We start from the raw sequence: 27,152 nt of genomic DNA, 5'->3' as shown, positions 1-27,152 counted from the left end.
GGCAAGAGAGGAACAGAGGTGGTTTGCCATTGCCCGCCTCTGCGTAGCAACCCTGGACTTCCTCGGTGGTCTCCCATCCAAGTACTAACCAGGGCTGACCCTGCTTAGCTTTCGAGATCTGATGAGATAGGGCTAGCCTGGGCCATCCAGGTCAGGGTATAACTTTGTTTATTAACTTGCTTATTTACTTATTTATTTATTGCCATCAAGTTGCAGATGACTTATAACAACCCCGCAGGGTTTTCAAGGCAAGAGAAGTTCGGAGGTGGTTTGTCATTACCTGCCTCTAGTTTTGTTACCTTTATAGAAATGCCCTCCTGAACAATTTAGTTTCCCACAGTTGTTGGATATTCGTTCCTGCTTCCTCCTCCCTAAGAAACAGACCTGCAGGGCTCCTGCTAAAGGTCTTGTTACATAGGAATAGGGTAAGGATGCAGCTGCTGTTTGTGAGAAGATGACTAGTGTGTTCAGGAAAGGGCCCACCAGCAAGAGGGGAGTTCTCAAAGCCAATGCCTCTACTTGGAGGTAGGCAAAGAAGCCCACAAAGGTAATGGGGTGGATTTCAGGCAGAGCCAGGGGCCAGCGTGGTGTAGTGGTTAAGAGCGGTGGTTTGGAGCGGTGGACTCTGATCGGGAGAACCGGGTTTGATTCCCCACTCCTCCACATGAGTGGTGGAGGCTAATCTGGTGAACTGGATTTGTTTCCCCACTCCTACACACGAAGCCAGCTGGGTGACCTTGGGCTAGTCACAGCTCTGTTAGAGCTCTCTCAGCCTCACCTACCTCACAGGGTGTCTGTTGTGGGGAGGGGAAGGGAAGGGGATTGTAAGCTGGTTTGATTCTTCGTTAAGTGGTAGAGGAAGTCGGCAGGCATATAAAAACCAACTCTTCTTCTTCTTGTCCTATTGGGTACATAGGAAGCTGCCTGATATTGAATCAGACTTTTGGTCCTTCACAGTCAGTATTGTCTACTCAGGCTGGCAGCTGCTCTCCAGGGTCTCAGGCAGAGGTCTTTCACATCATCTACCGCCTGGTCCTTTTAACAGGAGAGGCCAGGGATGGTACCTGAGACCTTCTGCATGCCAGGCAGAGGCTGCTCCCCTTTGCCCTCATCCAAAGCCTTTTGCTCTCGGGCCCATCGATCTGGCCATCCTGCCCCCTAAGGGCTGCCCGCTTCTGCAGCACCATCCCTCCCAACTGTGACATCACCCATGATGCAGAGGCCAGCTGCTGGGAAGGGGCTGTGACCCTCAAGAAAAAAACATTCGCCAATTTTGCCCCACCGGCATGAAGAGCCCCTCTCCCTTTCTCACCACTCACAGGGGGACGGTTCCCAAATTAAATGCCATCAGGGCTCCGGAGGCCTCTGCTGATGAAGTGCACCCCGCCAGCTACCCCTGCAACCCGCGTGGAGGCTTTTGAGATCTCTGAAGGAAGGTCAGGCTGTCAAGATGTTCCTCTTTGCTCGCAAAACCAAGACGCCCATCAGCACCTACACGGACTCCTACCGGCCCCCCAACACTGTCAAGAAAGCCTTCGAGGATCCTCCCTTGGCCCTGTGGACTGAAAACAAGTTTGTGACGCAGGTAAGGCTCCAGGTGACACTAGCTCCGTGCCAGGTGCACCTCAATAAGAACCCTGAACATCTGGTAGAATGAGGGTTTGGGACTGCAACAGCACAAGCTGGTTCACTGAGCCATGCCCCCCTTTAAGCACCCATCTTGTCCAGTTAGATTTGAGTCCCGCAGCACCTTAGAGGCCAACAAGATTTTGGGGGCATAAGCTTTCAAGAGTCAAAGCTCCCTTCGTCAGATACCAAGCTTTGACTCTCAGGAAGGATTTTGTCAGGGTTTGACTCTTGTGGCCCTTTCTTACATGCCCAGGGAAATGCCGATCGCCACTTTGGGGTCTGGAAGCAATTTTCCTCCAGGCCAGATTGGCCAGGGATCCTGGAGGGGTATTTTTGGCCATCTTCTGGGCATGGAGGTGTCACTGGGGGTGTCGGGGCGGGAGGTAGTTGTGAACTTCCTGCATTGTGCAGGGGGATGGACTAGATGACCCTGGAGATCCCTTCCAACTCTGATTCTATGATTCCATGACAGCGCCCTGAAAATATCACCTTGATTATACTATCTTGTCTATTGGTTGCAGGTAGGCAAGAGCACATTGAGGGGCGCTCTCCAATGGGGAGGGTCCCTTCCTTTGGGGGAATTTAAAAAAAAGATTTGCATAAATACCTGGAGGATAGGTCTACTGCCTGTTTGCCATGATTGCAAAGCTGACACTTGGAGGCAGAATATATCTGAATGCCAGCTGCTCAGGGCAGAAATAGGAGGCTAGCTCATACCATCATACCTTCTGAGCTTCTTTGAGGTGTCCAGCAGGTAGGAATGGACTGGCAAATGGAAATCTTATGCTCAGACTTGCCAAAGGGTTTGTCAGGTCTGGTTGTTTAGAGCTGAGCCAGGAAAGAACAGTCGTTCAAGAGCAGCTTAGACCGAAGAGCCCAAAGCAGGGGTGTCGGACATTTAGTACGAGGGCAGGATATGACATAAATGTCACTTGGTGGGGCTGAGCCATGCCTCGCCAGCCCAGATCGAGAGTGTGGGGAGGTGGCTGCCTCAGCGGGCTCACAGGCCGGATGAGAGCTCTCAAGGAGCTGGATCCAGCCTGTGGCCCTTGTGTTTGACACCCCTGGCCTAAAGCTTTATAAGACTTGGTGAAACCCAACCAGCCCCTTTCGTTCTGTGTTTAGCTGGCAAATGCAATACCACTGCTGTGACAGTACAGAAGAGCCATCTTCTTTTCTGGCAAGCTACCCCGAGTAGCATAAAAAGACACCCAGTCCTGTTCTTTTATAAAGGCATCTTCCTAAACCATTCCACTGTAATATAGCCTTATTGGTAGTAGAAATTGCTTGTCAAGTCACAGCCAGCTTATGGCCACCCTGTAGGGTTTTCAAGGTAAGAGACAAAAAGGGGTGGTTTGCCATTGCCTTCTTCTGCATAGCAACCCTGGACTTCCTTGGTGGTCTCCCATCCAAATACTGACCAGGGCTGACCCTGCTTAGCTTCCAAGATCTGACACGATCGGCTAGCCTGGGACATCCAGGTCAGGCCAGAGATGGTTTGCCATTGCCTGCCTCTGCATAGCGACCCTGGAAATCCTTGGTGGTCTCCCATCCAAATACTAACCAGGGCTGACCCTGCTTAGCTTCCAAGATCGGATGAGGTCAGGCTAGCCAGCATGGTGTATTGGTTATGAGCGGTGGTTTGGAGCGGTGGATTCCGATCTGGAGAACCAGGTTTGATTCCCCACTCCTCCACATGAACGGTGGAGGCTAATCTGGTGAACTGGATTTGTTTCCCTCCTACACACGAAGCCAGCTGGGTGGCCTTAGGCTAGTTCTCTCTGAACTCTCTCAGCCTCACCTACCTCACAGGGAGTCTGTTGTGGGGAGGGGAAGGGAGGGTGATTGTCAGCTGGTTTGATTCTTCCTTAAGGGGTAGAGAAAGTCGGCATATCAAAACCAACTCCTCAGGGAGGCTACATATTGGTGGGAAGTGATGTCAGATCGCAACCAGGAACAGAGTCCCACACAGACTCAAGATCTCAGGCAACTTAGCAACCGGGGTCGCAGGGTTTTCCGGTGATAATGATAGGATAGATCTAGCCGGCAGGAGGCCAGGCTTGTCGGTATCAGGCTGGAAAAGATTCAGACTTGCATTTCTTTGGAAGTGTGGTGTGCTTTAAAAAATGCTTTTGTGATTGGCCTTGGATACTGATGACCTGCCCTGGGTTTCAGAACCAGGTGGAAGTCAAACCTATCCTAAAAAAAAATTTTTTAATGGAAACGTGTCCATTTGCAGAAGATGAGAAATGGTTCTGCGAATCTGATTGGCAACTGACGAAGGGTGCTTTGGCTCTGGAAAGCTCATACCCCAAAAATCTTGTTGATCTCTAAGGGGCTACAGTAAAATGAGTACCCAGCTTGCTGGGGGTAAAGGGAAGATGACTGGGGAAGGCACTGGCAAACCACCCCGCAAACAAAGTCTGCCTAGTAAACGTCGGGGTGTGACGTCACCCCATGGGTCAGGAATGACCCGGTGCTTGCACAGGGGACCTTTATCTTTTTTTACTGGATTCAAATGTAGCCATGTTTTTGGGTTGTCATTGTGATCATAGGGCCCTCTGCTGTGTAGAATGGGCACAGCCAGGAAATAGTGGGAAGTCGTCATGCAGAACAGCAATAGCACAAAGCAGTGCCCCCCCCCCAAAAAAAACCTGGCATGTCTGTGATGAACAAGGTTTTCGTCTCTTCCTGTCATTCAAGTTGTGGTGCTTACATCAGTAGAGCAATTTGCAGTTGGGATGATGGGGCCGGATGTGTCCAACCAGCCGAGTGTTTTACTTTGTTTTTTAGATTGCGATGGGCAGCCGTGTTAGTCTGTCCGTAGCAGTAGAAAAGAGCAAGAGCCCAGTAGCCATTTAAAGACAACAAAATATCTGGCAGGGTATGAGGTTTCGTGAGCCACAGCTCACTTCTTCAGATACCTGAAGAAGTGAGCTGTGGTCTCTGAAGAAATGAGCTGTGACTCACAAAAGCTCACACCCTGCCAGAAATGTTGTTAATCTTTAATGTGCTTCTGGAAACTTTAGTTTTTTAGGTATTTATACACCACTTTTCTCCCTAGGGGACCAGACAGCATTTTCCTCTCCCCTCCTCCTAAGTTTGCCTTTGTGGTTAAGAACCCTGGAACGACTGTTGACTACAAAGGGGTAGTTGTGTGAATCAGTTACAGCAAAATAAAACAGTGGCACTTTAAAGGCTAACATCCCACCTTGAGTTTTCATTAGCTAAAGCTCACTATTTCAGATATGTGGCCAAACAGCTGAGGAAGTGTGTTGCAAGTGGGGCTGCCAACCTCCAGGGGGTGGCTGGAGATCTCCTAGTTTTACTATAGATCTCCAGCAGACAGAGATCAGCCCCTGGAGAAAATGGCTGCTTTGGAGGGTGGACTTCTGTGGCATTATATACCCCACCAAGTGTCCAGAAAAAGCTCTGCCTCCCCTGGGGCCTATTCTTCACCCCCCACATTGAAGTTGACTCAGTAGGGCTGTCAGCCTTCAGGTGGGGCCTGGGGATTTCCCAGAATTACAAGTGATCTCCAGACTATAGAGATCAGTTCCTCTAGAGAAACGAATCACATGTACACATGAATCTGCTTTATACTGAATCTGACCCTTGGTCCCTCAAGGTCAGTATTGTCTACTCAGACTGGCAGCCGCTCTTCAGGGTCCCAGATAAAGGCCTTTCATATATAACCTGACCTTTTAACTACGGTAGATTTAACTAGGGTTGCCAGGTCCCTCTTTGCCACCGGCAGGAGATTTTGGGGGTGCAGCCTGCGGAGGGCGGGGTTTGGGGAAGGACTTCCATGCCATAGAGTCCAATTGCCAAAGCGGGCATTTTCTCCAGGTGAACTGATCTCTTATCGGCTGGAGATCAGTTGTAATAGCAGGAGATCTCCAGCTACTACCTACAAATTCAAGTCAAGTTTATTGCATAAGGCCACAGGCCATTACAATCTAACACAGTATAGTAACAGGTTAAAATAGGCAGAACCAGAATCTTTAAAAGAATACAAAAATTAAAAAATTAAAATACGCCCAGTCGACTCTAACCAACTTTGCCACCCTTCATAGTTTGCTTTTCCCTCCAGCTACTACCTGGAGGTTGGCAACCCTAGATTTAACAGGGATTGAACCTGCACACCAAGCAGATGCTCTGCCACTGAGCCACAGCCCCTACGCAGGGTATAATCCCATACAGTCCTCATAGCTTTGGAGGGAAGACTGTATGGCATTCTACCCTGCTGAGGTTTCTCCCCTCCCCAGACTCCACTCTAAATCTCCAGGAATTTCTCCACCTGGAGTTAGCACCCCTACTTGTCTGGCTTTCAGGCCAGCCTGCAGTTGCTGGCTACCCTCATATTATACCAAGTGTTTATATCGCATCTTGCGATATAAGGGAACATGGCTCAGTGGTAGAGCCTCTGCTTGGCATGCAGAAGGTCCCGGGTTCAATCCCTGACATCTCCAGTTAAAGGGACTAGGCAAGTAGATGATGTCAGAAAGACCCCTGCCTGAGACCCTGGAGAGCTGTCTGAGTAGACAGTGCTGACTTTGATGGACCAAGGCTCTGATTCAGTATAACACAGCTTCACGTGTTCATGGCACTCCCAATCCAACAAAAGACAAAACTGGAAACACACGAATTAGTAAAGACGTTGGGCTGCATCCCTGGGCTCATGAACAGGCCTCTGCTCATGGGCCACGCTGCAGTCCTCTAGGCACCCCGAGACCCTGCTCTCAGAGTTCAGAGCAACCCCGGAAACACGGGGTGGGGGGCAACATGGGAGTCTGCAGTGGGAGGGGGAAGGGGATGAAAGCCACCCATCCCATCTTCTGCCTCGCGGCAGTTTTACTGTACTCTTCCTATTGTATTGCTGAATGTTGCTCATGTTATATTCGTTCCTCTTCACCGCCACGAACAACAGCTGTTCGTATTAGAGGCTGGAACTAAAATAAAGGCAGCTGAGCTTAAAAAATCAACCTGCCACTCCCCATACCTGGGAGGGAGAAGGAGCAAATGAATCAGCTGCCAAGTGGGCTGCGGCCAAAAATAAAACCAAATAAAATAACAAATACCAAGTAAACGTATATAAAGAATAACTAAATAACTAGATAAAATAGCTGGATAGCTAAATAGGTTGTTTTATTTACTTTAACCCCGTCCGAGAACAAAGTTAAATGCACTAGTAAATAAATAAAACAAAGAAGAGAAAGGGAGAAAGAGAATAAAGCAGCAGCTTTGCTAAATGAGGGAGAGAGAAGCCTCCTAGCTCACCAGCATGGTGTGGTGGTTAAAAGCGGTGGTTTGGAGTGGTGGACTCTGATCTGGAGAACTGAGTTTGATTCCCCACTCTTCCACATGAAGCCAGATGGGTGACCTTGGGCTAGTCACAGTTCTCTCTGAACTCTCTCAGCCCCACCTACCTCACAGGGTGTCTGTTGTGGGGAGGGGAAGGGAAGGCGATTGTAAGCTGGTTTGATTCTCCCTTAAGTGGTAGAGAAAGTTGGCATATAAAAACCAACCTTCTTCTTCTTCCTTTAATTACTATCACTCTTGGATTGCCAACCTCCAGGTACTAGCTGGAGATCTCCAGCCGCTAGAGATCAGTTCACCTGGAGAAAATGGTCGCTTTGGCAATTGGACTCTGTGGCATTGAAGTCCCTCCCCCTAAACTCTGCCCTCCTCAGGCTTTGCCCCCAAAACCTCCTGCTGGTGGCGAAGAGGGACATGGCAATTCTATATCACATGCAGCTCAGCGTCTCAAGCTAACAAGGTCCCCTCTTCCAGATAAGATTACAAGGTAAAAACCGCAGAGCTGCTTCCATTGCTGAATTTTGTAATCCGCCTTGAGCTTCAGCAAGAAAGGCGGACTATAAATACATATTTTCACCACTGGGGGGGAATGGCCCTGCACGCATGATGCTCAAGCCAGCACATCTAACCTGCTATGCTTGTTCAGATTTCTGTAGCCAGGGATCTCATACATTGCTTATTAGATGTCTCATCATATCGATTGCATTGGCTTACGCCAGGGCGGATGCAACCATCCTCTATGTAGCCTTACCTAAGGAGCTCTTCCTCCAACAGAACAGCTGCTTAAGTTGGGGGACGTCTCCTTCAATTGGAAGACGGCTTCAAAGTGGAGCCAATAGGAAAGGTGGGTGGTAAATATTTAAATAAACATTGCCCAGTGGAGCAAGAGGATAGGGGCAGGATGTGCTGCATTTTGCATCTCAGTGAGAAAGGCCAGCTATAAATACAGTAAATAACTAAAATTAAAAAAATTAAGCATGATAAAAGCAGGAAAAACGCGTCTTCTATCCATTAACAGTGTGGATAATAATTTTATTTTCACTTGCTTCTTCAAAGCTGTCAACGTTAGTAGCAGCTGACTGTCCCCAGAGAGAGTAAGCCACAGCTGGGGGCCCAGAAGATGCTATTCTTAGTCACAACCTGCCTAACCAAAAATGGAAAGAGGCAGAGCATAGCCTGTAAAATAGATCTGAAAAGTATGAGCAGGTTCCCAATGGAATAGGCTGTCCTTCAGTTCTCCTGGTCCCAAGCCACATCCAAACCGTCAGCCTGAATTGTGCCTGAGAATATGACAGCTTGTTAATACAAGGCAGCAGCTCTCCCGGGTCTCAGGAGGAGGTCTTTCACATCACCTGCTGCCTGGTCCTTTTAACAGGAGATGCTGAGGACTGAACCTCATGCCAAGCAAATGCTCTTCCACTGAGCCACAGCCCCCTCCCTAAAGGAAGCCTTGAGCCAGGCCCTTGTTCCATCAAGGTCAGTCTTGTCAGACTGGCAGTACCTCCCCAGGGTCTCAGGCAGAAGTCTTTCACATCTCCTAATACCTGATCCTTGAACTGGAGATGCCGGGGATCAAACCTGGGACCTTCTGCATGCCAAGCTGATGCTCTACCACTGAGCCATTCCCCCACCCCTACATGACGCTGCCTTATACTGAATCAGAGTGTTGGTCCATCAAGATCAGTATTGTCTACTCAGACTGGAAGCAGCTCTCCAGTGTCTCAGGCAGAGGTCTTTCCCATCACCTACAGCCTGGTCCTTTTAGCTGGTCCTTTTAGCCAGGGATTGAACCTGGGACCTTCTGCGTGCCAAGCTGATGCTCTACCACTGAGCCACAGCCCCTCCAATCTTGTGTATTCAAAATATGTGGGAAGGGCTCCCATATTCCGAAGTAACACCCTTTTGGCACCGTCCCCTTGCCCCTGGGCTGAACCTAATTTTTCCCTGCTCACTTGTATTATGGCTGCTTTCTGTGACTGTGACATCACAGCTGATGCAGGTGGGGCTAGTGATAGGGAAGGGGGAGAGAGCCCATGAGATTTGAGAGGCATTCACAGGCTGTAGTTTGTTACTAGAGTTCCCCTTTTATTTTCTTATCTGCCGGAGGGTGGTGTGGCTTTGCAGGCCTTAGCGTGACGCACCAAAGCCCCTTTTGCTAGGAAACCTTCAGTGTCGTAGATCCTTAGTTGAACTCCAAGGCGGCCTTTTCCGGGAAGCCCAACGTTTGGCGCGATGTTTATCTTTGCGCATAAAACAGACACGCCCATCAGCACCTACACGGACTCATACCGAGTGCCGTGCATGACCAAGGAGAGCTACAAGGAGCCTTCGTTCAAAGCCTGGTCTGAAGAAGCGCCGCTCTCCAAGGTAAAGCCGGCAAGGGTCTGCAGGCAGAAGTCCAGACGGGCCCCCGAGGGGGTGTCTGTGGGTGAGAACCCTTTGTCAGCACTTTTGGGACGAAGACATGCAGGCGTCTTGGCTTTGCTCAGGTGATTGAGGAGTTCTGAAAGGGAGGGTTGTGTCTTGGGTAGGAGCAGCAAGGGAACGGGTCTCGGTGGGGGGGGGGGAGTCCTCCCCCTCTCAAAATACTAGAACTCAAGGGCGTCCACAGAAGCTGATGGGCTGTAGATTCAGGAGGGACAAAAGCAAATACTTCTCTACACAGTGAGTTATTAAAATGTGGAAGTTGCTGCCAGAGGATGTAGTGATGGCCACAGGCATAGATGGCTTTAAAAGACAGATTAATGGAAGAGCAGTCTATCATGGTGACTAAAGAGAACCTCCACCTTCAGAGGCAGTAAACCTGCGGAGACCAATGCCAGGAGGCAACATCAGGAGAAGGCCTCGGCCTCCATGCTCTATTTGTGTGGTCCTCCAAAGAAACTGGTTGGCTGCTGTGTGAGACGGGATGCTGGACTAGATGGACCCTCACTGGTCTGATTCAGAAGGGCTCTTCTTACGTGTGAAATAGGGCAGCCAGCACACCAGTGCAGGAGCTAAGAAGGGATTATTCTGAGTTTTCTGTAGATGCAGCATCATGGTTCAAAGGTCACACTAAGACACGGGAGATTTCAAGAAAGGTTTTGTAAAATATATTAAAGTAGAGTTGTCAGCCAAACCGGGGAGGAGAGGGGAACATTCTGCAAACAACTTTGTTCCTTATGAGGGAGTTCAAAAGGGGGTAAAAGTGTTGTTTTTTTCACCCTTATTTGTAAAAGTAATCATCCAGTAACTGATTTTGGGGGGGTGTATTTTGCATCAGTCTCTTATGCATGCTTTTCCACTCAGTATTTATTAGTGGTACATTGGTTAGAAAACTTAAACTCTGCTCAGGGTTGCACTGTAAATGAACATGACTTTGGTGTTCTTCATGTATTTTTGCAAATTTATAATAAGGCATATCATTTTAAGAAGCGTTTGTGCCCCCCTCCCATCCAACACTTTCAGCCAGCTGCTCTTCTCAGCATCTGCTTCCCCCCCTCCAAAACAACCCCCCCTACAAGACCACTTGCGCAAAAACAAGCATATCACCTCAGGTGGCATCAGTCTGAAATTTTTAGCATTGGAAATGTTTTAATATTCGCCACTTTAGGGACCCTGAGTTGAGTGGAAAGACAACAGGGAAATGTTTTCAATACATAAAAAAATGTATTCAGTGTTTTGTATTTTGGAAATTTGGAAATTTATCTCCTGCATTTCTATTCAAGGATATAGAAAGTGCCTTACAAAAAACAACAACTCCATCGTAAAAGCTGGTGTAGTGGTTAAGAGCGGTGGTTTGGAGCAGTGGACTCTGATCTGGAGAACCGGGTTTGATTCCCCACCCCTCCACATGAGCGGCGGAGGCTAATCTGGTGAACCGGGTTGGTTTCCCCACTCCTCCACATGAAGCCAGCTGGGTGAACATGGGCTAGTCACTCTGTCTCAGCCCCACCTACCTCACAAGGTGTCTGTTGTGGGGAGGGGAAGGGAAGGTGATTGTAAGCTAGTTTGATTCTCCCTTAAGTGGTAGAGAAAGTCGGCATAAAAAAGCCAACTCCTTCTTCTTCAGATAAAAGAACGATGTCTAACCAAAAGGCTTCTTCGGAGCTTGTGTGCTGTGTTGGCCTGGAGCGTTTTTGTTGATCAGTTCACCTTTCTTGTCCTCCTGGAAACAGTGAAGTCGGCAGGTGGCCAACTAAGGGCAGAAACAACAAATGTTGCATACAAAGAATTCCCTGAGTCTGCGTTACCCTCTCTCTGGCAACACGGGCAGCGACAACTTCACAGTTTCCAGGAAGGCAAGAGAGCTGATTGAACAATGAAATGATTTCATGCAATAGCTAGAGTTGCCAATAAGGCTGCCAGGTCCCGCTTCACCATTGGCAGGAGGTTTTTGGGGTGGAGCCTGAGGAGGGCGGGGTTTGGGGAGGGAAGGGACTTCAACGCCATAGAGTCCAATTGGCAACGTGGCCATTTTCTCCAGGTGAACGGATCTCTATCAGCTGGAGATCAGTTGTAATAGTGGGAGATCTCCAGCTAGTATCTGGAGGATGGCCACCCTACCCCCTAAGTAGCCCTGGAGCCTCAAGAAGGCCTATCTAGACAGCCCCCAAATCTGACGTCTACTTTCAAACTGTGCTCTTTCCAGGGTAGGGTTCCCAGGACCCTCTTCACCACCAGGGGTTTTTTTAGGGGCAGGGCCTGAGGAGGGCAGGGTTTGGTGAGGGGAGGGACTTCAACGCCATAGAGTCCAGTTGTCAAAGCAGCCATTTTCTTCAGGGGAACTGATCTCTATCGGCTGGAGATCAGTTGTAATTGCAGGCGATCTCCAGCTGGTACCCTAGTTGCCCAGTCTAAGTTGGGAAACTCCTGGAGATTGAGGGTAGAGCCTGGGGAGGGCAGGGTTTGGGGAAGGGAGCTCAGCAATGATGCCGTAGAGCCCCACCCTCCAAAGCAGCCCTTTTCTCCAGGGGAACTGATCCCTGCAATCAGGAGATACATTATAATTCCAGGAGACCCCCAATGACCCATTTTTTCAATATATCTTGATGACTGAAGACTGAGAAAGGAATACTTCTATAGGAGCCTAAGATTATAAAGGCAACTCTGGATGAAATATACATAAACAAATTTTAGACTTTACAATTTACAAATGTCAGCTTGCTCAGTCTGTGTGTGTGTTAAGTGCCGTCAAGTCGCTTCCAGCTCATGGTAACCCTATGAATCAAAGTCCTCCAAAATGTCCTATCTTTGACAGCCTTGCTCAGGTCTTGCAAATTGAGGGCTGTGGCTTCCTGTATTGAGTCGATCCATCTCCTGTTGGGTCTTCCTCTTTTCCTGCTGCCCTCAACTTTTCCTAGCATGATTGTCTTTTCCAGTGACTCTCGTCTTCTCATAATGTGACCAAAATATGACAGCCTCAGTTGAGTCATTTTAGCTTCTAGGCCAGTCTAAGGATTGCAAATTTTCTTGTACATTCATGCACTGAAGAAGGCTTCACAGCTGAAACGTGTATAGTCTGAATTGGGATATTGTTTGGGCATATCGTGCACTGTTGTAATTTTGTGTTTTTATGTTTATTTGGCATGTTGAGCACAGATACATAGAGGCTAGAACAGGGCTACATACAAGTTATTTATATTTATATTAATTTTGTGTTTGTATTAAATTTATTATCTATTATTCACAGAATCACTTGTATCAATAATAGCCCATGATTTCATGTTGATTCCTTACCTTTTGGGTACCTTATTCTAGTTCTATAGGGTTGAGGTTTTTTTCCCCCATTTTGTTGTTGCATGATCCTCAATCCCCACCTGGAGGTGGGCTGGCCCTACTTGTTGCATAAAGCACCTTCTGGTGTTCTGGCCAACATCTATAAACATAATTCCTTAATTGTGGGCATGGAAGTCAATTTTGTGAGTGCCAATACAGTAGCCACTCAGTTGGGCTCGGTTAAAAACATAGTCTCCTGTTAAAAATAAATTAGTGACCAGGATTCATGCCTTCCATTTATGAAGGCTAGAATATATGTATGTACGTCTTGCAAGATGACATTTCCAGACACCTAGCTTTGTGACAGGTTCCTAGTGCGAGATCATTACATAGAGAGGAAGCTGGACACGTACATTTCTTCACTTGCTTATATATAGTCTCATGGGGCTGTGTTCATCTGCAGTAGAACAAGATTGGAGTCCAGTAGCACCTTGGAGACCAATGAGATTTTCGAGGTATGAGCTTTCAAGAGTCAACGTTCCCAGAGCTTTGACTCTAAGGTGCTACTAGACTTGAATCTTGTTGATATATCATGATGGTATCTGAAGAAGTGACCTGTGGCCCTGCCAGAAATTTTGTTAGTCTTTAAGGTGCTACTGGACTCTTGCTCTTTTCTTTGTGTGCGTTAAGTGCCGTCAAGTTGCTTCCAACTCATGGTGACCTTATGAATCAATGTCCTCCAAAACGTCCTATCTTTAACAGCCTTGCTCAGGTCTTGCAAATTGAGGGCTGTGGCTTCCTTTGTAGAGTCAATCCTTCTCTTGTTGGGTCTTCCTCTTTTCCTGCTTCCTTCCACTTTTCCTAGCTCTTTTCTAATACTTGTTTATATAGGTTTGCATAAAACTGGCCTTATCAGGAGCCAGGGCTGTGTAGCAAGTTAAGTGATGGATTTAGACTAGGAAGTCCTGAGTTCAAATCCCTGTTGGGTTCCGAAGCTCGATAGGTGACCTTGAGACAGTTGCCTTCTCTCAGCCCAGCAGGTGCTTGCCAGGTGACTTTGGGCCAGTGTCGCACTCTCAGCCTAACCTACCTTCCAGGGTTGTTGTGAGGATAAAACAGAGGAGAGAGGTGTGAGCAGCTTCAGGTCCCCTTTGGAAAGAAAGGTGGGGTATAAATAAACAAATAATATATTACAAAATGGGGCTATTGTGAGGATAAACACATTCACCTGGTATTCTACCCTGAGCTTGAACATAAGAAAGGCGCTGCTGGATCAGACCAAGGCCCATCAAGTCCAGCAGTCTGTTCACACAGTGGCCAACCAGGTGCCTCTAGAAACCCCACAAACACGACGGCTGCAGCAACAGCATCCTGCCTGTGTTCCACAGCACCTATGGAATATATTAGGCCTGCTCCTCTGATCCTGAAGAGTATAGGTATGTATCATGACTAGTATCCATTTTAACTAGTAACCATGAATACCCCTTTCCTCCATGAACATGTCCACTCTACCCTTAAAGCCTTCCAAGTTGGTAGCCATCACCACATCCTGGGGCCAGGAGTTCCACCATTTAACTATGCTTGTGGGGGTGAGGAGGTGGGATCGGACTATAATTCACCATCATCCCTGCCACCCCCCCCCCATGTGTTCTCTCAAAAACTCTGCTGCAATGCGCTGGTGTATCTCCTTGCTGCCTTTAAGGGTTTGACAGTGCCCAGAGTGGACAACCAGGTGGATCAGGCACATCTGGAAAAGATGGTGAAGAAAGCGGTTCAGGAATACACGTACAAGAATTCTGTGGAACCAACCGCTTATCGGCCGTACAAGTACTGGGTGACCAAGGAAGAAGGTAAGTCCTGCTGCTTCCTTCTTCAGCACCTGTGAGCCTGGCTCTCCATCTTTGGCTCTTTGGCAGTCACTCCAAGAGGGCTTCCATTCATATATAGGCAACTGGATGCTTTTAGAATCACAGAGTTCAAAGGGACCATAGAGGCCATCTAGTCCACCCCCTGCTCAATGCAGGATCAGCTTAGAGCATCCCTGACAAGAGTTTGTCCAGCCTCTGCTTAAAGACTGCCAGTGAAGGGGAGCTCACCACCTCCCAAGGCAGCCGATTCCACTGCTGAACTGCTCTCACTGATCATCCGCGTCATACATTATCATACATCATCCTTCATCATACATGGACTCTGATCTGGAGAACCAGGTTTGATTCCCCACTCCTCCACATGAGCGGCGGATGCTTATCTGGTGAACTGGATTTGTTTTCCCACTCCCCCACAAGGATGCAGCTGGGTGACTTTGGGCTAGTCACACACTCTCAGCCCCACCTACCTCACAGGGTGTCTGTATGTTGTGGGGAGGGGAAGGGAAGGTGATTGTAAGCCGGTTTGATTCTGCCTTAAGTGGTAGAGAAAGTCAGCATATAAAAACCAACTCTTCTTTTCTTCTTCTTCTTCATAATAATAATAAGTAGTAGTAGTAGTAGTAGTGCAGCAGGGCATGCCAGGAGAAAACTGGGGGGGGGGGGGAACTGTTAAATAAATAGCCCTGTTGGTCTGCAGACTAGAAGAGCCAGAGTCAAGTTCAGTAGCACCTTTGAGACTGACAAGATTGAGGGGAGGGGTATCCGACAAAGGGACTTCAGACTCTCCAAATCTCATACCCCCACCCCCACCCCAAATTGTGTTGGTCTCTAAGTTGCTACTGGACTAGAACCTAGGTGTTAAATAAATAAATAGCTTTTTGTTTTCCATGCCCCATCGCTGTCTCTCGGCATCTTTCCTGGCTCTCAGTGGTGTAGGGTTGCTAATCCTGGGGTGGGGTGTGGAGTTATCCCAGAATTTCAGCTGATCTCCACACTGCAAAGATCAGCTCCCTTTCTTTGTCTCAGACTCACCCCCCCCTTCCTATATCCTCGGGGCATTCTGTTCTCCATTCCTGTTGACGTCCTTCTTCTCTTTAAATCGCAGAGAAGTACAATCCAGCCTTTGTTGGCGACGACAGGTACGCGACGTGGAGAACCGGGCCCTACAACAGCGCGACGTGGAACAGATATACCACCTACCTTCCACGGATACCCAGGGTAATCCCTCTGACCCCTTGGAAGCTGGCTACCCTTTGCTAGCTGGGGAGAGCAGGGGAGGAACGACGTTGCCCTTCTTGCCTTAAACCCTGAAAGTGGTGTTTTCATACATGTTACTAGACTGATATGAAATTGAAGTATATTTTAGGGTCGCCAACTCTTGGCTGGCAACCTCTGGAAGCCGGGGGCCAAGACTCACCGGGACAGTGTCCCACGATTTCATTTGTTTGGGTAAACTCTTAAATGGCCCCATGTCTCGCATACTGTCTCTTCTTACCCCTTTACATTCCCTCTGCTTAGGGTTGTCAACAACATGGTGAAAAAGCATTGCCCCTTTTAACATATTTACGTAGGACTGCATTTGATTGAAGCATCTTAAATTGTAATTTTTTTTAAAAATGGTTTTTATATATTTTATCCTGACCTGGATAGCCTCAGGCTAGCCTGAACTTGTCACACCTCAGAAGCTAAGCAGGGTCTGCCCTGATGAGTATTTAGTTGGGGGACCTCATAACGCGGAGGCAGGCAATGGCAAACCACCTCTGAACACCTCTTGCCTTGAAAACTCCACCATGGGTCTTGCCATAAGCCAGGTGTGACGTGACGGCAAAAAGAAACTATGCATATCATTTATATTGTAAGCCACCCTTAAGCTCTGTAAAAAAGAAAGGTGGCTAATAAATTTTAAATTAAATACATAAATAAAACAGGTAAACATCCCATTCATCTTATCTTGGAGCAGTGGACTCTGATCTGGAGAATCGGGTTTGATTCCCCTCTCCTCCACATGAGTGGCGGAGGCTAATCTGGTGAACTGGATTTGTTTCCCCACTCCTATGCATGAAGCCAGCTGGGTGACCCATGCTAGTCACACTCTCTCAGCCCCACCTGCCTCACAGGGTGTCTGTTGTGGGGAGGGGATGGGAAGGTGATTGTAAGCCGGTTTGATTCTCCCTTAAGTGGTAGAGAAAGTCGGCATATAAAACCAACTCTTCTTCTTCTTCTTCTTCTTGTCTTAAAGAAACAGGACCATTCTTCTCCAAGTTGTTTGTAACCCTGCCTCTGCTCCACTTAAGTTCCTCTCTTGTCTGAAGTAGGAAGCCATTTTTGTTTGTGTTATGGTAGGGAGGGAGAAATGTTGCCTTTCCTTACTGGGAAGCAACCTTACACCAAGGGTTCCCTGGAAAGTACCCTAGTAACCTGCTGCCACCACCCAGTACCTCCTGAGACCTCTAGACTGGCCCGCTGAGAAGTGCACTGTGGCTCATGAAAGCTCATACCTTGTCAGAAATTTTGTTAGTCTTTAAGGTGCTACTGGACTCTTGGTCTTTTCTAAAGCTGAGAAGGTAAGTCTTCCAGCGCAGTACTGGAGCAATTACAAAATAACTTATAACCAACCTGGTAGCACCCATGCAGTCTAGCACATGGGGAAGAGATGAAGAGAAATATCCAAGAGAAATAGATTGCACTAAGGAAAAAAAGTCTTTATAAAAGGTTTATTATAAAAGAGGGGGGGGGGAAAGGGAAACGGTGGTTGGAATCAAAAAGGGGTGGGAAAAGGCAAATCAGATTCACACCTTCATTGGCATAGTAAAGTAGCAAGAAATCAAAAATCCGGGGGAAAGCACACAGCAACAACAACACAGAGATATTCGAAGGCAAAACAATACAGTTGGAACTAGGGTTGCCAACCTCCAGGTACTAGCTGGAGATTTCCTCCTATTACAACTGATTTCAAGACAATAGAGATCAGTTCACCTGGAGAAAATGGCCGCTTTGGCAATTGGACTCTATGGCATTGAAGTCCCTCCCCTCCCCAAACCCTGCCTTCCCCAGGCTCCACCCTCAAAATCTTCAGGTATTTCCCAACCTGGAGCTGGCAACCCTACCTGGAGAAAATGGCTGCTTCGGAGGGTGGGCTCTATGGCACTAAGCTCTGCTCAGCTCTTTCTGCTCCACAAACCCCACCTTCCCCACGTTCCACCCTCCAACTTCCAGGAATTTCTCAGCCCAGTGTTGGCAACTCTCCACCCAGGCATCAAGGAGCACTCAGGGCACGATCCACGCAGCTTCCATTTCAGCTTCTCCAAGTGACCCATGCGTCTTCACAGACCCTCAGGGTGTGAAATTCGGCACCTGACTTTGCTGCACCCTAGATTACTTGCAGCGTTCCTTCTGTGACCAAAGCAGTTCTTGCCATCCGATCTTTCCTTGCAGGATGCCGGGATGGAGCCGATACTTCGTGGGATGCCCATGCAGTACCCTCCAAAACCGGACCGTCTCAACAGTTACGGTAATTCGGGCACATTCAGCCCTATTGTTAGAGAAAGGAAACAGGGTGGGTGAAGGAGAGGGGACGATAAGTTTGCCAGGTCCCCTCCTCCCATCCCCGGCCACCAGCGCGAGATGGATGGAAAGGTTGCCAGCTCCAGGTTGGGAAACTCCTGGAGATTTGGGATGGAGCCTGGGGAGGACAGGGACCTCAGCAGGGCACAATGCCGTAGAGCCCCACCCTCCAAAACATCCATGTTCTCAAGGGGAACTAATCTCTGTGATCTGGGGATGAGCTGTAATTCCGGGGAATCCCCAGGTCCCACCTGCAGGCGGGCATCCCTAAGGGACAATCTTCATATGTACGACTAACTTAAGCTGGGATAGCGAACAGTTGAAGGCAATTTGGTGCCTACACACACACACACACACACAAGGTGATAAATGGTCTGCTATAGTCTTGACGGCACTTTACACACACATAGTCCAGACAGTCGACACCGACCACCTGCTTCTGGAAAACCCACAAATAGGCTATGAATGCCACAGGTTGGACCCATGTCCACCATAACATGTGGTTTGGTTCTAAGGTCTTTTATGCACGGCTGTTTCCCTCGGGGCCATGCCTCCGATTACTTCGGGTCTTTGCGCTGATTGTGCGTGCCGTTTCCAACCGCTGCGGGTCTCCTCGCTCTCCCCCTGCGTTTTGCCGGCATTTTCAAAACTGAGATAAAACAGGTCCCTCAAAACGCCGGGAAACGCAGGGGGAGGGGGAGGCGACCTCTGATGGTCAGAAATGGCATGCATAATCCAAAGACCCCAAATCGTTAGAGGGGTGACCCCGAGGGAAATAGCCATGCATAAAAGACCTAAAAGTAATGATTTGTATGGACCTCTGTGAGTGGGATGATGGGGGACACGGAGATACAATTGCCAACTGCTGGTTAGAAAATTCCCGAAGAATTGAGGATGGAGCCTGGGGTTTTGGGGGGGGGGGGCTCAGCAGGGTATAATGCCACAGAATTCACACACACACCCCAAAGCAGCCATTTTCTCCAGGGAAACTGATCTCTTTAGTCTGGGCACTAGTTGTAATTCCCAGAGATCTCCAGGCCCTACCTGGGATTAGCAATCCTACATAAGGTTTCCAACTGTACATTGGGAAATACCTGGAGATTTGGGGGTGAGTCTGTCATCCAGAGATCAGTTGTAATTCCAAGAGATCTCCAGGCGCAACTTGAAGGTTAGCAATTTATCAACTGGGACCCAACTTATGGTATGAAATTATATTCAGGTCTCCCATTAAGATCCAATTCAGGTAATACATTATTCAGAAGTATATATAGTTTTGAAAAAATTAGAGACAAAATGTTTAAAAAGAATTTGAATGTTTTTTTTTTGTAACTTTGTTAGAAAGAAGTTTGAGAATTGGTTCTTGTAGGTTATCCGGGCTGTGTGACCGTGGTCTTGGACCACGGTCACACAGCCCAGATAACCAAGAACCAATGAACTCTGACCATGAAAGCCTTCGACAATAAGTTTGAGAAAGTTTACCTCCATGAAACAAAGTTGAATTTAGTTGCTGGTTAACAAAGAATTTACCTGCTATGTGAAGGAGGTAATTTGCTGCACATGATAGATGAAGAAGTGTTGTATAAAAGAAAGAAAAAGCAATTTAGCCTCCATTTATTTAGTATTTGAATTAAAAGGTGTTAATTTGTAAGACTGTATTAGGAATGTAATATGTACCTTTGTTACTATTGAATTGATTTTCATATATACAAATACATAAACGCATTGTGAGTCTTGAATATAATTTCATACCACAAGTTGGGTACCTGTTGATAAATTGTTTGTCTTGCACATTTAGTACCTGACTCCCCCCATTATTATTATTCAGCCACTTGAAAGTTGGCAACCCTACTTCCTGACCCAGTCAGCGTCACCGGGAGACTCTAGACTGAAGATGGTAACCTAGGGTTGCCAACCTCCGGGTACTAGCTGGAGAGCTCCCACTATTACAACTAGGGTTGCCAACCTCCAGGTACTAGCTGGAGATCTCCTGCTATTACAACTGATCTCCAGCTGATAGAGATCAGTTCCCCTGGAGAAAGTGGCCGCTTTGGCAATTGGACTCTATGGCATTGAAGTCCCTCCCCTCCCCAAACCCCACCCTCCTCAGGCTCTGCCCCAAAAATCTCCCACCTGTGGCGAAGAGGGGCCTGGCAACCCTATGGTAAACCCCCCTTGTATTCCTGGGCTCACATGTGCTGTCCCCTCTTTCTCCCCCCCCCCCCATCGCCTCCAGAGCGAGAAGTCGTGGTCAACATGCTGAACAGCCTGTCCCGGAAGCAGCTGCCGTCGATCCAGCACCGCTACACCGTCCCAGGCAGGATGCCTTACCAAGGCTACTACAGCCCCTGCAGCGGCCGCCACTACTGCTTGCGGGGGATGGACTACTATGTGGATGGGGCGCCCAGCAACGAACAGCACCTCGGCCAGCTAGTTGAGAAGATTGTAAGGTTCGAAGGGTGAAGTGGTTCGTGGCCCCCACTTTTCCCTCTGGGTAGGGTATAGGGTGTCCTAAGTGGGGCTCCCGGCTGCCGGAGGAGGGCTGGACAGTTGCCCACATTGCTTAAACAGGTCCTGAACAAGCTCCAAAGGAAATCTAAGGCCCTTTTGGTCCGTGCACCATGCACTTGGGATCTTGCTGCCGTGCTGCTCCTCCACATGAAGCCAGCTGGGTGACCTTGGGCCAGTCACAGTTCTCTCCAAACTCAGCCCCACCTACCTCACAAGGTGTCTGTTGTGGGGAGGGGAAGGGAAGGTCATTGTAAGCCGCTTTGATTCTGCCTTAAGTGGTCGAGAAAGTCTGCATATAAAAACCAACTCTTCTTCTTCTTAAGTATTTGAAGGGCTGTCACATAGAGGAGGGCAGGGAGCTGTTCCTGTTGGCAGCAGAGGGTCGGACTCTCAATAATGGGTTCAAATTGTGGGCAGAAAGGTACCGGTTGGATATTGGGAGGAGGGATTTTACAGTAAGAGTTGTTCAACAGTAGAATCAGCTTCCTAGGGAGGTAGTGAGCTCCCCCTCACTGGCAGTCTTTAAGCAGAGAACACATGAACACATGAAGCTGCCTTATACAGAATCAGACCCTTGGTCCATGAAAGCCAGTATTGTCTACTCAGACCAGCAGCGGCTCTCCAGGCAGAGGTCTTTCACATCACCTACTTGCCCAGTCCCTTTAACTGGAGATGCCAGGGATTGAACCTGGGACCTTCTGCATGCCAAACAGATGCTCTACCACTGAGCCACGGCCCCTGGACAAGCACTTGTCAGGGAACTTCTATGCTGATCCTGCACTGAGCAGGGGGTTGGACTAGATGGCCTCTATGGACCCTTCCAACTCTATGATTCTATGATTCTAATCAGTAGTGGCAATGAGGAAACCCTGGGGACTTATTCCCATGGGGAAGCAGCCTAAATTGATGCTAGGCACGTATCAAGTGCAGCACATTTCTCTTTGCAATATATTGCACCCAGACTAATATCAGCTGTTCTTTCCCTTTCCTTTCCTTTCACGCCAATTACCTATTTCATATATTTCTCCTCGGCCATCGCTTTAATCAGACAGAAAGGGATTCTGATTTCTGTAAAGCACTGGAGATTTTTTTCCAGTGTTTAAGGCTTTACTGAATCAAGGTGGAGTCACTTTATAGGGTAAACCCTTTTCCGGCATCAGTTGCTTCCTCTCGTCTTCATGCAGTTATTTATAATTAACTGATGGAACCCATAAACGCAGGATGTGGTTTATGGCCAGTGGCTCAGATAGCTTTAATGGAAAGATTAGACAAGTCCGTGGAGGGATAGATTGATCAGCGACTGTTATCCATGCTAGCAAAATGGAACCTCTGTCTTCATGGGGGTGGGGGTGTCCATATCTGAGCACGGCATGTCAGGGGGAAACGGGAAGCCCATCTCCTTCAGAAGCGGGGGTGGCTGCTGCTAGAAACACAATGCAGGAACTTCTAGGCCCTCTCAAGCAAGGGGGCCTCCTCATTGTCAGCCCCTCCCAGCTCTTTCCTCCTATTCTGGAATGGGAGAGGCGGTGGTTCAGTGGTAGAGCCTCTGCTTGGCAGGCAGAAGGTCCCAGGTTCAATCCCTGGCATCTCCAGTTAAAAGGACCAGGCAGGAGGCGATGTGAAAGACTTGTAGCTGAGACGCTGGAGAGTAGCTGCCAGTCTGAGTAGACAATACTTTGATGGACTGATGGTCTGATTCAGCATAAGGCAGCTTCAAGTGTGCTCAAGTGTATGTACCACCGTCTGCTCCTGATGCCAGAAAAGGGTTTACCCTACAAGGTTACTCCAGCTTTATTCAGTAAAGCCAGTGTGGTGTAACAGCGGTGGGACTCTAATCTGGAGAGCGGGGATGGTTTCCCCACTGCTCCACATGAAGCCTGTTGAGTGACCTTGGGGTAGTCACGGTTCTCTCCGAACTCTCTCAGCCCCACCGACCTCACAAGGTGTCTGTTGTGGGGAGGGGGAGGGATTGTCAGCCTCTTTGAGACTCCTTAAAGGTAGAGAAAAGAGAGGTATAAAAACCAACTCTTCTTCTTGCAAGGTGTTGAGGCAAGAAAGGAAGTATCTCTTGTATGCAAAGAAAAGGAGACCCTGGGTGCCCAGAGGAATGGGCAAGGTGAGGTCTTTTCTTCTCCCTAGCAGCCGTCTCTTCTTCCTCTTCCAGGAATTTCCCGTATTACGACCAGCAGCAAGAGACGACGCTATGTGCACCTATGCCCGACCCGCTTCCTTCTTTCCCGTATATGAACCTTAGGTAAGAAATCAAAATCCACGTTGAACACATGAACACCTGAAGCTGCCTTCTACTGAATCAGACCTTTGGTCCATCAAAGTCAGTCTTGTCTACTCAGACTGGAACTGGTTCTCCAGGGTCTCAGGCAGAGGTCTTTCACATCATCAACTTGCCTGGTCCCTTTAACTGGAGATGCCGGGAATTGAACCTGGGACCTTCTGCATGCCAAGCAGATGCTCTGCCACTGAGCCACAGCCACAGTTCGATTACAAAGTTGCAGGAGAAATGTCACTAGCAGCAGCCATATATTACAATGACTTACAAAATGGGGGGTGGGGCGCTCTGGGGTTCTTTTGGACCTGTGCAGATCTATAGCAGTCAATGGGATTTCCTGAAACACATCTTCCTGCTCCCTTCTACAGGTCATCTGAAGCTGAGGTCACATCAGGGGAGGGGCTGTGGCTCAGTGGTAGAGCCTCTGCTTGGCATGCAGAAGGTCCCAGGTTCAGTCCCCGGCACCTCCAGTTAATGGAACCAGGCAAGTAGGTGATGTGAAAAACCTCCAACCTGAGACCCTGGAGAGCCGCTGCCGGTCTGAGTAGACAGTACTGACTTTGATGGACCCAGGGTGCTTCATGTGTTCATGAGGTCCAAAAGGCTTGGGGTGCTGTTCACATGGACTGTGGCTGCACTCTACATGTCTGCAACATGGTGCCACGGTGCCCACCAACACCTTTTCTGGTGCCCACCAAGTGTTTTTAGGAAGTGGGGGGGGGGGGCAGGTGGGGAGATTTGCTTGGCTGCGATTTTTAAAATGTTGTTTGGTAGCAGCTGCCACCACAACACAAGGATCTGCACTGGATTACTGAACTTAAGCTGTGGCAATCGTTTTGTGGCTGGCTCCGCCTCCTGTAGCAGCCATTTTGTGGCAGCCATTTTGTTGCTGCGTCCACCGTCCCGGGTCAGAATTCCAAATGTGCCCACAGGCAGATGCTGCCAAAGCAACGTTTTTAAAATTCTGCACGGCCAATCGAATCTCCAGTTACCAATCAGAAGCCTTCTTTGGGCAAAAGCCCCACCTGGCCCCGCCCACTGTCTAAAACACTTTTTGGGTGCCAGGAAAGGTGTTGGCAGCCCTCAACAGGGTATAATCCCATAGACTCCCCCAAACCCCGCCCAAGTGAACATTTCCCGCATTGTGCAGGGGGCTGGACTAGATGACCTTGTGTGCAGGGGGTTGGACTAGATGACCTTGGTAGTCCCTTCCAACTCTGATTCTGTGATTCTCCAGGCTTCACCCCTAAAATCTCTAGGAATCTCCCAGCCCTGAGTTGGCAATCCTAACCCGCTCCCCTAAAGCATTGAACCCGGGGAAGATAAGCTGTACGGAAATGGCTGGAGCTGAAGGGAGCAGTTTGTCTCCAGCGGGGCTTTTCTCTGGAGGATGTTTGCCAAATCAGCTTGAGGTGCCACATAGAATCACAGAATCATAAAGTTGGAAGGGACCACCAGGGTCATCTAGTCCAACCCCTTGCACAATGCAGGAAGGTCACAACTATCTCCCACACACACCCTCAGTGGCTCCTACTCCATGCCCAGAAGATGGCCAAGGTGCCCTCCCTCTCATAAACTGCCTAAGGTCGCAGAATCAGCATTGCTGACACAGTCAGGATGGTGCTGATGCCCAGGCCATCAGGGGCACTGGAAGCAGCTGGCCTGCCCTCCTGAGACTCTGCCACCCACTGGTCAAGCTCCCGTGGAAACAGCCAGCAACAGAGGGGGAGCCAGCTGTCCCTTGTCGGGGGGTAGGAATGCCAGCCTCCAGGTGGGCCCTGGGGATCCCCTGGAATGACAGCTCATCTCCAGCTATCAGTTCCCCTGGAAGAGATGGATGCTTTGGTGGGTGGACTATATGGCATTGTACCCCACCAAGGTCCCTGTCCTCCCCAGGCTCCACCCCCAAATCTACTTCAATGCCATAGAGCCCAATGGCCAAAGCAGGCATTTTCTCCAGAGGAACTGATCTCTGTTAGCTGGAGATCAGTTGCAATAATGGGAGATCTCCAGCTAGTACCTGGAGGTTAGCAACCCTACCCCCAGGGGAACTGATCTCTCTAGACTGGAGACCAGTTGTAATTCTGGGAGAACTCCAGGCCTCACATAGAGGTTGGCAGCCCTAGTTGGAAACCAGGTACATTTGTCAATACAAGAGCAAAGATTCTATGTCTGTCGCCAGCCAAAGAAGGCCTTCTGGCTCCATCTCAATGGCTTTGGAGGTCCAGAAATGCAGCTCTGGCATTCCTACCACCGAGGGGAGGAACCACAGTGGATCTGCCTCTCTCAATATGCCAGCCGCTGAGACGGGTAGGCAGACCTTCTTGCCCAGAAGGACTGTTGGACAGAAGAGTCAGAGAAAGGGGGGGGGATCCCTCCTCCATCCATCCTCACCCTCTCCTTTTTTCTGTCCCTGCCAGGTGGGCAACAAGTCATTTCAGGAAGAGCGGAGGAGCACAAAAGGACAGTTTTATCATTCATCCTGAGTTCGCTTCGGAGTCCTACCCAGCCCCACCATGTTGGTGGTAGAGAGTTGAGACAGGCTGCCATTAAAATTGCCGCTGGTGACTAAAAGCCGGTCCGTCCCTTACTGATCCCCCCCCAAAGCAACCGAATGGTCAGCCAGGGCTATGCAGGGTTTATCGGAGGGAGTTCTTTCCTTCCGTCACCAGCAAAAGTATCCTAGGGAAACAGACATTTCTCCTCAAATTTGGATCATTTCTTTGAACAGCAAACTTAGTGAGCAAACTTAAGCAGGTCTACTCAGAATCCTAGAAGGAAAAAAGAGGGGAATAGAACCCAACCTGGAAAGCGGAAGTTGGGTACCCAAGGTTGGGTGGGATGAAAAGATTATATATAAATAATGAAACTATATAATTTATTGACTGATGGAACCCGGGATTCTTTTCCCTGCCAGTTACCTGCAATCCGACCTTACCATGATGGGGGGCTACTACCATTACTCAGGGATTTTATGAGGCAACACCTTTCACACAGACAGTAAAAATCAACTGCCTTCATTCACACACACACACACACACACACACACACACACACACACACATGTTCTGTTTTGTTCTTCTTCACCATACTCACAACGGATCGTGATCCCAGCCATTCATTTCCATGTGGCTTAACCTCCTTGAGCGAACGTTCGGGTTGGGCTTTTTTGGAGTCCTTTGCCCCCCAGGGAACCAAGCTGGGGTCCCTCCAGCCAAAAGGGCTGGGTGAGCACTAGAGACGGCAGGCCTCCCCTCTGACGGGCAGAAGAGGCATCCACAATCAAAAGGAAGCCCCAAAGCAGTTGGTGGGGGTGACCGCGGGGAAACGTCCCTGCATAAAAGGCCTAACTCTCCTAGTATTAGGGTTACTACCTCCAGGTTGGGAAATTCCTAGAGATTTGGAGGGGTGGAGCCTGAGGAGGGGGGGAGTCTGGGAGGGGAGGGTCTTCAGCAGGTCATGATGCCATAGAATCTACCCACCACCACCACCACGCAAAGCAGCTGTTTTCTCCAGGGGAACTGACCCTTGTCATTGGATCCAAGCTCCTGTAATGATTAGCACATTACCTTGGATACTTTTTGCAGGACAATGATTCAGCTCAAACCCAACCCCTTTCTGACTATATATTACTCTTCCTACACACTTGACACTGAGAGACACTGTCCTTCAGTGTTACTCCTCTGAAGATGCCGGCCACAGCTGCTGGCGAAACATCAGGAAACAAAATACCAAGACCACGGTCACACAGCCCGGATAACCTACAAGAACCAATAAACTCCTGTAACCCTGTTTGTGAGGAGGAGGAGGAGGAGGAGGAGGAGAAGGAGAATTGGTTTTTATATGCTGACTTTCTCTACCACGTATGGGAGACTCCCCACAACAGACACCCTATGAGGTAGGTGCGGCTGAGAGAACTGTGACTGGCCCAAGGTCACCCAGCTGGCTTCATGTGTTGGAGTGGGGAAACCAACCCAGATTAACCTCTGCCGCTCATGTGGAGGAGTGGGGAAACAAACCCGGTTCTCCAGATCAGAATCCACCGCTCCAAAGCACTGCTCTTAACCACTACACCATGCTGGCTCTCCCATAAGGTGGAGTTCAGGGCCTGAAGACCCCCAAGGCCAAATCCAGCGACCTCTGGAATACCAACAGCTGGCAACCCAATAGACTTAAATCACATTTTCCATCCTGTTCTCCCTTCAGTGAGCCCAGGGCAGCAAACGTGGTTCTCTGGCCCTTCATTTTACCCCCACAACCACCCTGTGAGGTAGGTGAGG

General features: G+C 48.9%; 1 protein-coding gene across 1 annotated transcript; it reads left to right on the top strand.

Moving 5' to 3' along the window:
- Nucleotides 1-1,450: 1,450 nt before the first annotated feature.
- Nucleotides 1,451-25,401, top strand: SPMIP6 (sperm microtubule inner protein 6). Its single transcript, XM_056849091.1, has 7 exons — nt 1,451-1,585; nt 14,348-14,495; nt 15,619-15,731; nt 17,949-18,024; nt 20,311-20,524; nt 22,750-22,839; nt 25,293-25,401. The coding sequence occupies exons 1-7, from the start codon at nt 1,451-1,453 to the stop codon at nt 25,399-25,401; spliced, it is 885 nt and encodes a 294-aa protein (XP_056705069.1).
- The last annotated feature ends 1,751 nt before the right edge of the window (nt 25,402-27,152 follow it).

Source organism: Euleptes europaea, chromosome 4 (assembly GCF_029931775.1).
Source record: "Euleptes europaea isolate rEulEur1 chromosome 4, rEulEur1.hap1, whole genome shotgun sequence".
In the NCBI taxonomy this organism is placed as follows: domain Eukaryota; kingdom Metazoa; phylum Chordata; class Lepidosauria; order Squamata; family Sphaerodactylidae; genus Euleptes; species Euleptes europaea.
The sequence above is the reverse complement of the archived record's forward strand: the minus strand, read 5'-3'. Positions and strand labels throughout refer to the sequence as shown.